Raw genomic sequence first — 13,998 nt, 5'->3', positions numbered from 1 at the left:
GGTATAAGCTAATCAAAACAAAAGTTACTAATACTACTAACCGACTAACATGATTATTGTTTCTTCATGTTTTCCATGATGTTTATTTACTTGAGATTTCATGCTATGATGTTTGGATGTATATGATGTAGTATCTGCATTTATATGACTGTTATAAATCATGTTATGATATCCATGATAGATATTTGATTAATTATCATTATGCATACTATATGGATTTGCTTACTGGCTTGCAAGAGTTTTAACCCCATTTCATGGGGCGTAGGTGAATGAAGATATGGTGTGAAAGTACAATGTGCGGCGAGGCCAATAACCATCATTTTTTTATAGTTTTGACAATCCTTGGATGACTTTTAGGTGTCTCATCTAAAATGAGATGTTTTAATTTTTATCTCAAAATTTGTATTTAAATATTATGAACTATGTGGTAAAGATGGAATGAAAATTATTTCTTTTAATTGGTGAGTTAAAGATGGATCTGATTCTAATAGGAATCAGGTCCAGCCTCATGAAATTATTTTATTTCTGTAACCCGCCAGAATTGTTCAACTTTTTAAAACTCAATTATATCCGCTGTGCTATTTCAAACAAAAATAATCATCAAAATTCTATATTTTTAAAGTTGAAAAATTTGGGGCGTTATAGAGTCCACTTTTGGACCAAACTAATAAAGATTATTTACCTAATTTGGATCTGAACTTATCTTTACATGCCCCCTCAAGCTAATCTCTTCAAGATTAAGCGTGTCTCTGAAGTACTAAAATTTTGGCTCAAACAGAGCTTTGGTAAGAATGTTGGCTATCTAATCTTCAAAACAAATAAAATGAACTTCAATGTCTTGACAAACAACTTTCTCTCTGGTGAAGTGAAAATCAATCTCTATATGCTTTGTTCTAACATTAAATACTAGATTGGTGGTTAAGTAGGTAGCTCCCAAATTATCACACTAGAGAACATGGACTTAGGGTTAGCCACATTCTAGGTCTCTCAAGAGTTGTTTAAGTCACATTAACTTAGAAACCACACCTGCTATAGCCTTGTACTCAACTCTTGTGCTTGATCGAGCAACTGCGTGTTGCTTAGAAGAACTTCAAAAAAACAAAATTGACCCAATGAAGGTAAGTTATCTGCTAGTGGATTTTTTATCATTTGGACATCCCAATTGACATCAGAGAATCCTGAAAGTTTAAGACTATTTAATATGTAGGCAAAAATTAAGAGTCCATTTAAGATATCTCAATATATGTTTGATGTGAGTCCAGTGGTTCATTGCGGGCTTATGTATAAACACATGTCTTGTTGATCGATTAGGCAATGTCGGGTCGAGTAAACATTGCATATTGCAAAGCACCTAAAATACTTATGTACTGTGTAGCATTATCCATTGGTTTCCCATAATATTTTAAAATTGAAACGTTTGCGGCAGTAGAAGTGACAACTTATTTACAATCAACCATACCTGACTTAATGAGAAGGTTCATAATATACTTCCTTTGAGTCAATACAACTCGGGATGACTCATGAATAACTTCAATGCTCAAAAAATAATGCAATTTACTCGAATCTTTAATTGAAAACTCTTGACTAAAAATTTGAATAATATTTTTGACTTCTTGATAAAAACTCCCTATAGCAATAATGTCATCAACATATATCAAGATAATTTATTTTTTATTTCATTATCATGTCGAATGAATAGAGATGAGTTAGCTTGGGACTCCATGAATTTTAGTTTCTCAAAATACACCTTCAACTGCTCAAAACATGCACGAGATGCCTGTTTCAACTTATATAATACACAATTAAGTTTACACGCATATTCGGGGTGACACATGTCCTCAAACCCTGGGGCCTGCATCATGAAAACATCCTCTTTTAAAAAAACCTAGTAGGAAGTCATTGTTAACATCTAATTGATGCATCTACTACCCATAACTCATAGTAGTGGAGAGAATCATGTTGGCATAAGTAGGTCTGATTATAAGACAAAAAGTTTCAAAATAATCTATATTTTTTTGTTGATTGTACCTCTCGGCTACTAGTTGAACATTGTACCTAACGATAGATCCATCAACATGACATTTTATTTTGTAGATCCACTTACAACCTACTAGGTTATGGGGAGATGAAGGAGGTAATAAAGATCATGTAGGATTTTTATGTAAAGCCCCAATTTTTTCTTTCATAACATGCTATCATTTTGGTTGTTGTATAGCCTGTACAAAATCTTACTGTTCTTTTTCTTCTTGTAACACTTTACTTAAAAGACCAAGATGAATAATGAATATGATATTTCATAGCTGTGAATAGTCTTGGTTTAAACATCCCATCTTGGTATCTGGTTAACATATGATGGGTTCTAACTAGACCTTGGTTATTGACTACAAGATTTGTTTCAAGGGGTTCAAGACTAAGAATAACAAGAGCCTCTCTTGGAGAATTGGAACCAGGACTCAGGTTTTCTTGGTCTTCACCTTGGATAATAGGTTCTTACAACAGATCATGATTGGGGTTTGGAGAACCAAAACCAGGAAGTTCAGCACTTGTGTGAATTTCAGGTGACAAGGCTTACTAATGGTAATTGAGTCTTGTTTTTTTCTTAGATCCAAGATGAAACTTCTTTGTCTACAATTGGATCTTTTATTTCAACATATAAATTTTTTGCCTCATTAAATATAATATGTCTGAAAATAAAAAATTTACTTGTCACATGCTCATAGAAAACATATCCTTTATAATTGGTGTCATATCCTATAAAAAAGCATGCTTTAGATTTGGGCATTAATTTTGAATTTACATATGGTCTTAAATAAGGGTAACACACATACAAATTTTTTGAGATATAGGAACACGATTCAACAATAATTCATATGAAAACATTTTACTCAAGTTTAGATTGAAAAGATGATTAATCAAGTAAACTGCAATAGGAAAAGCATTAACCCAAAACTTATAACTTAAGCATATATCAAAAGACATGCATATCCCTCAAACATATCTATGTTTTCTCTCAACAATTCCATTTTGCTTAGGTACGTGCAAGAAGTTTAACCACCCTTTTATTTCATGCATATTAAAAAACTCAAAAAAATCACCACTAACAATTTGTTGTAATGCCTTTTAGGTTATGCAAAAATGAGACAACAGAAACATCCATAATTAACCTTAGCAGCTTCTTTGATACAAAACTTCTTTAAATAAAAATATTATCAGAAATAGATGGAAAACTGAAAAAAAAGTGTCATACCATGGATTGAAAGTACTAAAAAGATAAAAAGTAGTAATATCATGTACATTCATTTTCACGGAATCAAACATTTTTAATCATTTGGTCATCTCAAGCATTCATCTGTCCTACGAACTGTGCATGCCTGAATGAATAAACAGATTATGAAAGCTAAATAGGTTGCACTAACCAGGACCTGATTAGTGCAACCTATTTAGCTTTCATAATCTGTTTATTCATTCAGGCATGCACAGTTCGTAGAGACTCATGGTCCCTACAAAATCACACTGAAAACCAAAGACTATATATAACTTTGATCCTTTCCTTAAAGTTTTATTCACTGTTTTGATCAGGATAAAATTTATATTTAAAAAGCTAGAAAACTTGGCACAACATTCAAAGAAATAAAGAACAGAAGGCAGATGGATACAAATCAAAATGGTTTTCTCTGTATGCTCTTCTGTTTGTTTGTTTCTGCAAAATGGGCAAAGAATCGAATTCTTGCCAGTCTTATTTGGATCCGTCTCTGGATCCACAGGTGTATCATGATACCTCGTTCAGGTCTACTCTTGACTGAGCTTGGCTTAGTCAAGACCAAAATCTGGGTCCAGGTTCAAATAGTTGGAATCTAGACCGAGCAAATAATTATTTTTTAAATGTTTTACATTGAAATTTTTTGAATCTCAATTACAATGCGGGTTGCATTAGGAATGTTATAACTTGACCTTGGTCTATGTGCTACTTGGTCTTGTAGGCTTAACATTCGAACCCAATCAACTAAGATGGAACTTAGGTCTTATAGGGTATGATCCATGTCCAGAGGGACTTGGTTTGGATGTGTCATGCTACTTCATAGGGCAGGGATGTCATCAAATGGAATTTGAACGGAATATCTGACCAGACCGGATCATTAAGTTAAGTGGAGTGCAGATTTGGATTTGGTATTGAAATTTACATCCAAATCTGAACGCTAGTCCAAACCAAATCCGAAGGTAAATGGATATATGAATCAAATTATGATAAGTCTCTGATGCATGTGCATAGTGTATCAATCGATTGAAACAAGCAATATCTTATTATAGTAAAATGATAGTGTGCTCCTGGAGTACCTACTGCCACCTAATAGAAGCTTTAGATTGTCAAATTTCTTAAATTTTTTTAGTTGATCAGACCCTATAAATATGATCTATAAACATTATTATAGTATAAAATAAGTTTTGGATCATGTGATTATAGCATATATATGTTTTTTATGACCTTTAAAAATTAACAATGCATCGAAATTTCATGACTTAAAAAAACTTACTTTTATGTCAAAACATGATCCAAAGCATGATTTCTATCAAACAAACTATGTTGCCTATTATTCATCTTATTATTGCTCTTATTTTCTTAAGAGAATTTAACCTTACATGTATGATCTACTGGTCTGTTTGCTGGGAATCGACTTTTAAATCACCAAAATCTAGTAAGTGTAGGTTTTTTGGTTATTCAAAAAACAATGGCAGTAAATGCACCAAATTTTCATGACTAAAAAAAAGAATTTTTTTAATAAAAAAAAAACACTATCCAAGGGTCAAATTGACTATGCTGAACACATCTGTATGATCAGATTGAGTTAAAACAACTGGTACCTTTGAGTTTAAACTCATTGATATTGTATTCGCATCCACACCAAAAGACTCATCCATCAAATTACATGTAAAAATTTATACCTGATATTCGAGCTATTTAACCCCACTGAATCCAGATTCAGTATTAGCCTTTCCACATCCAGATCCGAACCCAATTATGAATCTGATTAGGCAATATTGGACTAGGATGGATTCAGTATAATGCCCACATCCAAACCAAATCTGACCCTTTTACATCTCTAACCAAGGGCTTGACCTCGATTAACTGGCGCCAGGTTTAAGCAACTTGAAGTTGGTAGGGATGTAAATGGTTTGGATTCAGATTGCATGTGGCCAATACCATATTCGGCTATTCAGATGTTAGCTACATGGATTGGAGTTCAGATGGTGTAAAGCTCATAGCAGATCCGATTTTTACATGTAAACGGATTCAAATATTCGTTAAATTTGGATATTTATCATATCCGGTAGCAAACAATAAGAACCATATCTGCATCTGATTATAATCGGATATGGTTTTGGCTTACCAAATGGAGCTAAACCGAATCGAATTTGGTCGGATATCGGATAAAATCTGATTCATTGACATCCCTAGAAGTTGGGGCGTAGCTAGGATTCATGTGAGGGGGGGGGGGGGGGGCAAACAGGGGTGTAGCAAAAAAAAAATTATTTGTGCGATAGTCGGGGGTTCGGGGGCAGCGGCCCCGATTTTTTTTTTTAGATAAAATAAAAAATGGCTACAATTATTAATAAAAATCTATTTCATATGGACAAATCAAACTATTTGCTGCAGTCAGGGCTAGGCTAGGACTGGGCTGGGCTACAAAAATGGATAAAAATCTATTTCATATGGAATCAGGGCTGGGTTAGGACTGGGCTTTAAAAAAAAAATTAAACTGTTTCGGGAGGCAGGACTGGGCTCCCCCCCTAGCTACGCCTTTGGGACTCTTGACTGTTCCGACCTGACCGGGATTCGGGCCAATAGCAGGACCTCACAATCGGAACCGGGTTCAGTCCAGACCCGCTGAAACCCTCCGTTTCACACGACCACCTCTCACTCTCTTCTCCTCATTAGTTCCCCAAAAGAGCGGAGAGAGAGAGAGAGAGAGAGAGTTTCGATTTTCATCGAGATCTCTCGCCATGATTCGTCGATCGTCGTCCTTCCTTCGTCTCTTGAATAGGGGAAGCCTCCTCTCTGCGTCTCGGTCTCGCTTCCTCTCATCCGCAGCAGGAGATGTGCCCGCCACTCCCACGGAAGACTCCTCCTTCATCGATGCGTGGAAGAAGGTCGTCCCCAACCTCGACCCACCAAAGACCCCTCTTTCCTTCATGAAGCCCCGCCCGCCCACCGCTCCCTCCATCCCTTCCAAACTCACCGTCAATTTCGTGCTTCCCTACCAATCGGAGCTATCTTCCAAGGAGGTAACAATTTCACCCCTTTTCGTTTCGCACGTTTTGGTGCTCATCTCTTTCGCCTAGTGGACTCCTACCCACTAATTAGAAATAGGTTTTTGTTGGTCCTGAGGATGGTATTTGGAAATTGCTAATTTTTGAGGGTTTTGTATGATGGTGAAATGATGACTAGTGGGGTGTTGTTGAAAATGATGGGTGAGTATTTTGGCAGTGGTTGAAGTGTTTAGAACGATCTAGGTTTTTTGGATAATTATAATAATCAGTATTTTGTGAAATGACAAGGAGTTCATGGCATATACAGAGTTCTGGTTTTTGGTATTTTTCTGAATTGGGTTTGCTCTTATATATTTGTTCGATTGTATTGGGTACATGGACAGTGGAATATGCATTGACGATAAGTCTTCTCCACAATGGGGACGCATATTTAGTGTTTATTTAGAGTGATCTTAGTATAAAATGATTCCTATTTTAGGCAACGTGGGTCAATGGGTATCTCGTGAAATAATAAGAAGTTGATGCATCCGTGTTCGATCTTCTGAAATCCTAAATTTTCCATAATAGTAGAAAACAGTAGTTTGGCCCATTTTGGTGTTTCTGTATTATTCGTATGAAATCTTGCAAGTCCAGTTTTCTTTATATATCACCATTGAGACCAGGATGCCCTTTTTGTTGCATTTGTTTTCTTCTTTGTTGCGCTTGCCTGCTGCTTGTGATCAGTTACCTGTAATTTTGCTGCGGTACAGTTTCTGAGGACGAAATTGCTGCTTATCTTGTCGCTCATTTTGGACACTTGGTTTTGTCTCTTGCATTTTTGGGTTTGTTGTTCCCTTGTTAATGGTCCTTCAAATCATAGTTTAGCACCTCCAAAAGGTAGTGACTGACTACACCAAAGTTATTAACCAAGTTGCAGTGGTTAATCAAGGGACCATTGTTTTATGTATATAAATTGAACATATTTATCTCTTTCAATTTTCAGCTAGCATTTAAATTTGAAGATCCTTTCCTAATTTCCTTTTTGTTACTCAGAAGTTTGTGCTTAGCAACTTAATTTTTTTCGGTTTTTTATTTTCTGTGATTTTTTTACCAATTCGTTTATCTATGACCATTTCAAACATTTAGAACATCCTTTGATTCTTTTGTTGCCTATTCTATTTCCAATATTGTTGCTTGATTTATGAGGAAAGCTTGTAAGATGGGTATTTCCATGTGCATGGGTTGCTGATAGGGGTGTTTCTGGATTCCGCAGCATATAGACATGCTATATAATGTAGGGGGTACATTATATTATTTCTGTAGACATTTAATACTACACGCTGTTTTATATTTAAGTGGAACTCTCAACTTGTCCTGTATATGAGATGCATGTCATACATGAGTGCAGCACACATAGCCGGCCAGACCTTTGTGTGCTTCTTTTGGGAAACAACCATGTTGTACCAGCTGTACCCTTGCCTTACCATGTACCATCTGGTCCAAAAAATGTGCCTATGATGAAGAATTTTATTTCCTCATCAGTTTATTGCTTTATCTAGTGCCTTTTTTATGAATTTTTTTGAAGACTATGCAGCAGTGACTGTCTGTTTCATTAGCAAAGGCATGTAGTATGGAGTAGTGGCTGAAACAAGTGGTTTATCACTTTCTTCTTATAGTTTCTTTGTAAAGAATGAGAGTCACGTTGGTTTAATCTGTACTTTTGCTAATTCCACAAGGAATTTGCTACCCATCCTGCACACAGAGAGAATGGTGATTCTTGGAAAGTTGTCAAATCTTGCATGTATCTATTTAACTTGGATGAAACTTTTGTTAGAAGTTTACAAGCAATTCAACAAACTGCTATGAGGGTCCTTAGGAAAGTTCCCAAGTCTGTCAAATGGGTCTCTCAAACACGCTCTTTTATCCATCCTTGCTCAATCTGAAAGCATGCAACAGTCATTGTAAAGTCATAATTCATTGTACTTCTTTAAGAAGTACTAGTAATAATCATTACTTAAAATAAGAACAGGAAGATTATGATTAACATAATGAACATTTACCAAATTTTCCTGACCTAATTGACTCAATCCAACAAATTTCCAATTCTGGTCATCTCTGCTTTGCACAAGTAGACATGTCCAACTAAATCTTCCATGAATGATCTGCAGGTTTGAACAGCAATCTTGAAGTATTTTCTTATTTCTTACCAGCCACACAAACCACCAGGTTGAAGTTAGCCACCATCCCCAAATCATTCACCAATTTTCCTCTCTAGATTGTGACAGTGAGTACCATGCAATTTGCTGCTATTTGTCGCTTAATTTCAGGAAAACTGAAATAATATGCCTTGAAACCAGTTTTAGGGGTGTCAGATAACCTTTCAGCCAGTACACTTCTTGTATCATAGCTAACATACACCATTATATTGATTTTTTTTTCAGTTTTTAAGATTATGGCCTCTTTGGCCAAAGATATACTAGGGTCATCTTGGCTTCATTGTGTTATCTGAAGTTCATTTTCACCTGTGGGAAGTTTTCTAGGCTCTGGAGAATAACAGATTTGTGTTCCATTTTTTTGGGTGTGCTTCTGTTGGAGTATTGGGCTTTCAGAGTTCCTATCTCTTTGTCCTTTGTTAGTTTTTTTCATGTATTTGAATCATCATAGAAATATTTGTGTTGGCAACTTGTACTTTTTTATTTTTCTTTAACTAATTTGTGTTATTTGTGTTTTTTTTTCTTTATCTGATGCATTTTGGAATGTTGATCATGTAAATTCTGTAACATGTAAAGATATAACCAAAAAGCACTATTTCAGTCTTTTATCTATATCTAAATTTTGTGTTAGTGGTTTATTTTTAAACTTAGTTTTTACTATTGATCTATTTCTCTATATCTAAATTTATGATACAAGTTTTATGATTTTCCTGTATATTATGTTATGTTACTTTCTGATAGAATGCATGTTTTAGCTTTTCTTGTATTAGTTATATTGCATCGTGTGTGTTTTCGAATAAAAAACCATCTCTTGGGTTAAGATGCAGCAACTATGGCCATCTTATCCAACCTGTAGTTGCAGTTCCCTTTTAGACTGAATTCTTCTTTTTGCAATTTCTTGTCAACCTTATTAGTTCTTGTTTTCAGAGGGAAACATTGACTTACATTGCTTTACTGTTTAGTTCCATTCCATTCATACATGTCTTGTGGTAATGTTTTTATCATATTCTTTTGCTTGTTAGGTTGTCAGTGTCTGTTGGGGATTCTCACCCACAGTGAAAGAAGGGAGATCTTCTTCACTGCTATTCTCACTGTTAAGAATGCATTCTCGCTAAAGTTTCCAATGGTGAAGCAGATGAAATGTGAACTCGCTATTTAGCATGGGTCAACGTGTTGAGGGCTTGGACAAAAATGTTTGGGGAAGACAGAATGTAGATAACATCATGAAGAAAGTTCCAAATTCTATGATAGTAGAAAAAGATCTTCTGTAGAGTGGGGAGTTTGGAGTTGGATATAACACCTCAATATAGTATTGTTTTCCCATATCCTTAAATTAATGTTACTCAGAAAAAATTAACCATCTAGACATCAAATAAGGCACCTATACTTGAATACTTGCAAAAGACATTCAGAAAAGTCTATGTGCATTGAATGCATGGGTGGAGTTACCCTCCCACACCCCCACACCCAAGTTTTTTTAAAGTGCCGCATCGCGGCACCCACACCCACACCTATGTCACATAGATGGAGACATAAAGATTCCAAGGTTTTCCAGTAACTTGTTAGGAGCTTCTGATATTTGTGATTCGATGATTCATTTATGGTTGGTTGAGAGTTGGAATTTGATTTCTAACTTTTCTATTTTTTGAAATTCAGAGAAAATGGCTCTAAAATATTTACTGGGTCCTCTTTCTTCCATGGACTTTGTAATTCTTTGTCTATTGCTTGATGAGAAAAATTGTGTTTCTGTAAAAGCTTCTCTTGTCTGCCATTTCCAGAGCTCAAGAGAACGCATAAGACCATACATTATGACTTACTGTTTGAGATCTCACTTTGCAATGAGTTGCTTCTAACTCTGTAAATCAGCCTTTTCTCCAGCATACGTTTTTGTGTGCGTGTGCTATTCAATTTATTATTCTACATGCAGCACATTGGAAGGTGAGAAAAAGAATAATGCACTGCTATAGAAGGTAATCAAATAATTAAGTGGCTGGACCACTAGTGTAGTATGATGATAGCCAGATCTTGGCTTAAATTTGATGTTAACCAGGACCACTGAGAGGAGGGATTGCGAGAGGATAGCTATCATGGAGATGACTACATTTAATTCTGGAAAACTTTAGCAGCTTCTACCTTTTAACTTGAACATCTTAGGTTTCTCTCTGTTAGCGCATTCTTTGGATGTGTTCCCCTTTTAAAAATTCAGTACTTTTTCTGGAGCACCTCCAAATTTTCTTGGATTCTATGTCTAGAAATACTTTGCACTTGTTTACTGGTATGGTAGTGTCAATATACAACTTTCATGAATTCAAATGAATCAACCACTTAGGTTTTACCATGTACTAAAACTATTTGCTTCCAAACTGTTTTATTCTCTCTTCCCTATCTTCTATAATGTTTCTTAGCCACTGTTTTGCTATGATAAAGGAATGTTACTGAAGAACGTGCTTGGACGAGGTATTCATTTGCAAGAGATTGCTCTTCAGTTGTTTCGGTTTCCTGAACTGACCTCTTGCTCTGATATGGAACCGCAACTTGATATTAGGTTCAGATCATCAGCACTTGACTATTGCTTGCTGTACATTGAAAAGTAAACTTGTGCTTTGCAGGTTGATATGGTCATAATCCCAGCTACAACCGGGCAGATGGGTGTTCTGCCTGGGCATGTTTCCACCATTGCTGAGCTTAAGCCTGGAATCCTTTCTGTTCATGATGGAAACGACGTGACCAAATACTTCATTAGCAGTGGTTTTGCATTCATCCATGCCAATTCTTTTGCTGATATTGTTGCAGTAGAAGCCGTGCCGATTGACCATATCGATCCAAGTCTGGTTCAGAAGGGGCTGGCTGATTTTCAACAAAAGCTGAGCACAGCATCAACTGACCTAGAGAAGGCAGAAGCACAAATTGGTGTCGATGTTCACAGTGCCCTCAATGCTGCTCTTACTGGTTAAACTGTGCCCCATTTTCCTTTTCAACTCATTGGACTCTACGGTACCTGTTGAAAGTTGAAACAACTAGTTTATCTTTTTCACCTAGTGTGGCATTCCTTTTTTGGCCTTAAGATTTTGCTTTCTCCCTGGTTGAATAACGTTTGGGAATAAGAAAAAACTGCTTATTTTATTATATTTTCTGTTGTCCATCTGATGCAAACTGTGTTATCAGCCTTCTGCAAATGAGCCCGAGTCGTTTGAACTAGAGTTGCTATTTGTGAATAGACGCCTATTTCTATGGCCAAAGGCAATCATATCTTGGTAGTGGATGAGAATTTTCCCTAGTCCATGTTGTTTTACTTTTTTTTTTAAAAGGCAAGCTGGGGTTAGGCAGACCCCTACCAGTTATACAACTATACAATTGGGATTTGAACCTGCAACGTCCCAACACAAGGTGATGTGCACTAGCTGCTCCTACCAGACAAGCGGAGCCTTCGTTGGTATGTTGTTTACTTTTATGGCACGTTTGCTTGGCCCCAAATGATAATCAGCATCTTCACTATGGTGAGAGAACGATTCTCATTTGCCCCATTTCTCATGTGCAAGCAAACATGAGAAAAATGGGGCAGTCAGGTTCAAAATAGCACTTGGGATCATTTTACTTGCTTCTCATGTGATTCCAAATCACATTGTCTATTGTCCACCCTTCGATTTGGAATCATATGATTTAGAATCTTATCGGATGGAATTGAATGTGATTTCAAATCATGAGATTCCAGCAAACGTGCCCTTGCAGATTTTCTCTGGTTGTGTCAAGACTTGGTTTTCCAGCTTGATGGTTGGCATAAAATACGAAAGAGTATACGCAAGAAGCCTTTCAGTCCTCCTCTTAATTCAGTTATTATCCAACAATAACCCAGTGAGATCAGAATGATGGATGTGATTGCTAGGGATGCAACTGGATTCAGTATGAAAGTTTTATGATTTTTGGCTGTTCGGACCCGATTTGACTTATGTATTTAACTGATCTGGATCAGATCCATTGACGTATGACATTAACCAGATGAGATACTACCGTTTCACCTTGAAGGGGAATTCGTTGATGATGTGTGGATTGTGTTGATATGGCCTAATGGATGTTGACTTCATTCACCAATATTTTGTATTGGTATTGGCCACAGTTACTGAAGCTTCTTGCTACACAGGGAAGCGGCTTCGAAAGTAGGAAACTATTAGCTTTCCCAAAAACATAAAACTTTGGGAAACCCGCTTTCAAAATATGGGAAACTCGATTCTTTTTAGTGGAAAGTCCACTTATTTATTTATTTCATAAATCTATTCCCTTTCACTTTAAAGTTTTCCTCTTGTTTTTTGTCAATTCCCACTCACTTTGCTTCCTTACAACAACAACTACGCCTTCATCCCAAAACAATTGGGGTCAGCGATATGAACTAACAAAGAAAATCATTATGGGTCTTCCACATGAATCATTCTCCTATATTCATTTTTATCCAATGCCATGTCCTCGGTGAGGTTCAAAACATTCATATCCTTTCTTATCACCTTCATCCATGTCTTCCTAGGCCTACCCCGACCTCTTTTAACTAATATATTTTCCCATTTCTCCATTCTTCTAACTGGAGCATCATTAGGCCTTCGTCGAATATGTCCAAACCACCGTAAACGATTCTCTCTCATCTTATTTTCAATGGGTGCAATGCTTAGCTTCTTACGTATCTCCTCGTTCCGAATCTTATCTTTTATTGTATTTCCACACATCCATCTCAGCATACGCATCTCAACTACACTCATTTTTTGAATATGTTGGCAGCCCAACATTCACTCACTTTGCTTTCTTATATTAAAAAAATATAATCTTTTTATAACAAGCTTTTGTGTTGCTTTTATATCGTTTTATATTTGTGCTGTGTTAAAGTTAATTCTTATTTACCGTCATTTGTGCTTCATATTGTTTTCTATATGCTTCCTTTTTATTTTTTCATGCACTTGCATGATCCTGTTTTTATCACTCTCTTCTCCACTTCTGCTTCATGCTTCTTGTATTAATTTTGTTTCTTGGATTGTCAACATCTTGGCAAAGCAATCATTGGGGATGATTATAATTTTTACTTCATAAGGGCGTGTTTGAATACCAGTAAAAAAATTCACTGTGGGTAACTTTATCATTGAGAAAAGTTGTCAGGGTCGACCAACTGGGGCTCTGCTTGTCTGGGCAGCTAGTGCACGTGACCTTGTGTTGGGACATTGCAGGTTCAAAACCCAATGGTAAGGGGCCTGCCTAACCCCAGCTTGCCTTTAAAAAAAAAAGTTGTCTGGTTCCTTGATGATTTTTTACCCTAAAAGAACAGGGACAAATTTAAATTACATGGAGAAACCCAGGCCCTGGTAGCAGGTAGACTCAGCTCAACCCTCCAAGGGGTAAAACTCTGGCTAGAACCCTCTCCCATAAGGCCTCTGCCGGGTGCCGGCTTACGCAAGAGGAATATCGCCTGCCGGAGTCGAACCCCAATTGCCCGTTTGACAGGCGATTCCTCTCCAATTATGCTAACCCCTTAAAAGTGTGGAAAGCAATTTTAATGTACATA

General features: G+C 36.5%; 1 protein-coding gene across 1 annotated transcript; it reads left to right on the top strand.

The window, feature by feature from the left end:
- Positions 1 to 5,932: 5,932 nt before the first annotated feature.
- LOC149817341 (ATP synthase subunit delta', mitochondrial-like) lies at positions 5,933 to 11,585 on the top strand. Its single transcript, XM_089987451.1, has 2 exons — positions 5,933 to 6,282; positions 11,069 to 11,585. Exons 1-2 carry the CDS (start codon positions 6,001 to 6,003, stop codon positions 11,411 to 11,413), a joined length of 627 nt encoding a protein of 208 aa, XP_089843577.1. The 5' UTR covers positions 5,933 to 6,000; the 3' UTR covers positions 11,414 to 11,585.
- The last annotated feature ends 2,413 nt before the right edge of the window (positions 11,586 to 13,998 follow it).

The sequence above is a fragment of the Nuphar pumila genome, chromosome 14 (genome assembly GCF_984573655.1).
Source record: "Nuphar pumila chromosome 14, dmNupPumi1.hap1.1, whole genome shotgun sequence".
NCBI classification, from domain to species: Eukaryota; Viridiplantae; Streptophyta; class Magnoliopsida; order Nymphaeales; family Nymphaeaceae; genus Nuphar; species Nuphar pumila.
The sequence above is the reverse complement of the archived record's forward strand: the minus strand, read 5'-3'. Positions and strand labels throughout refer to the sequence as shown.

Bases quoted from the DNA above. Each gene is read 5' to 3' on its own strand.
- LOC149817341 (XM_089987451.1), top strand. From the start codon at position 6,001: ATGATTCGTCGATCGTCGTCCTTCCTTCGTCTCTTGAATAGGGGAAGC. The intron at 6,283-11,068 runs GTAACAATTTCA...TGTGCTTTGCAG, and splicing joins CGGAGCTATCTTCCAAGGAG to GTTGATATGGTCATAATCCC.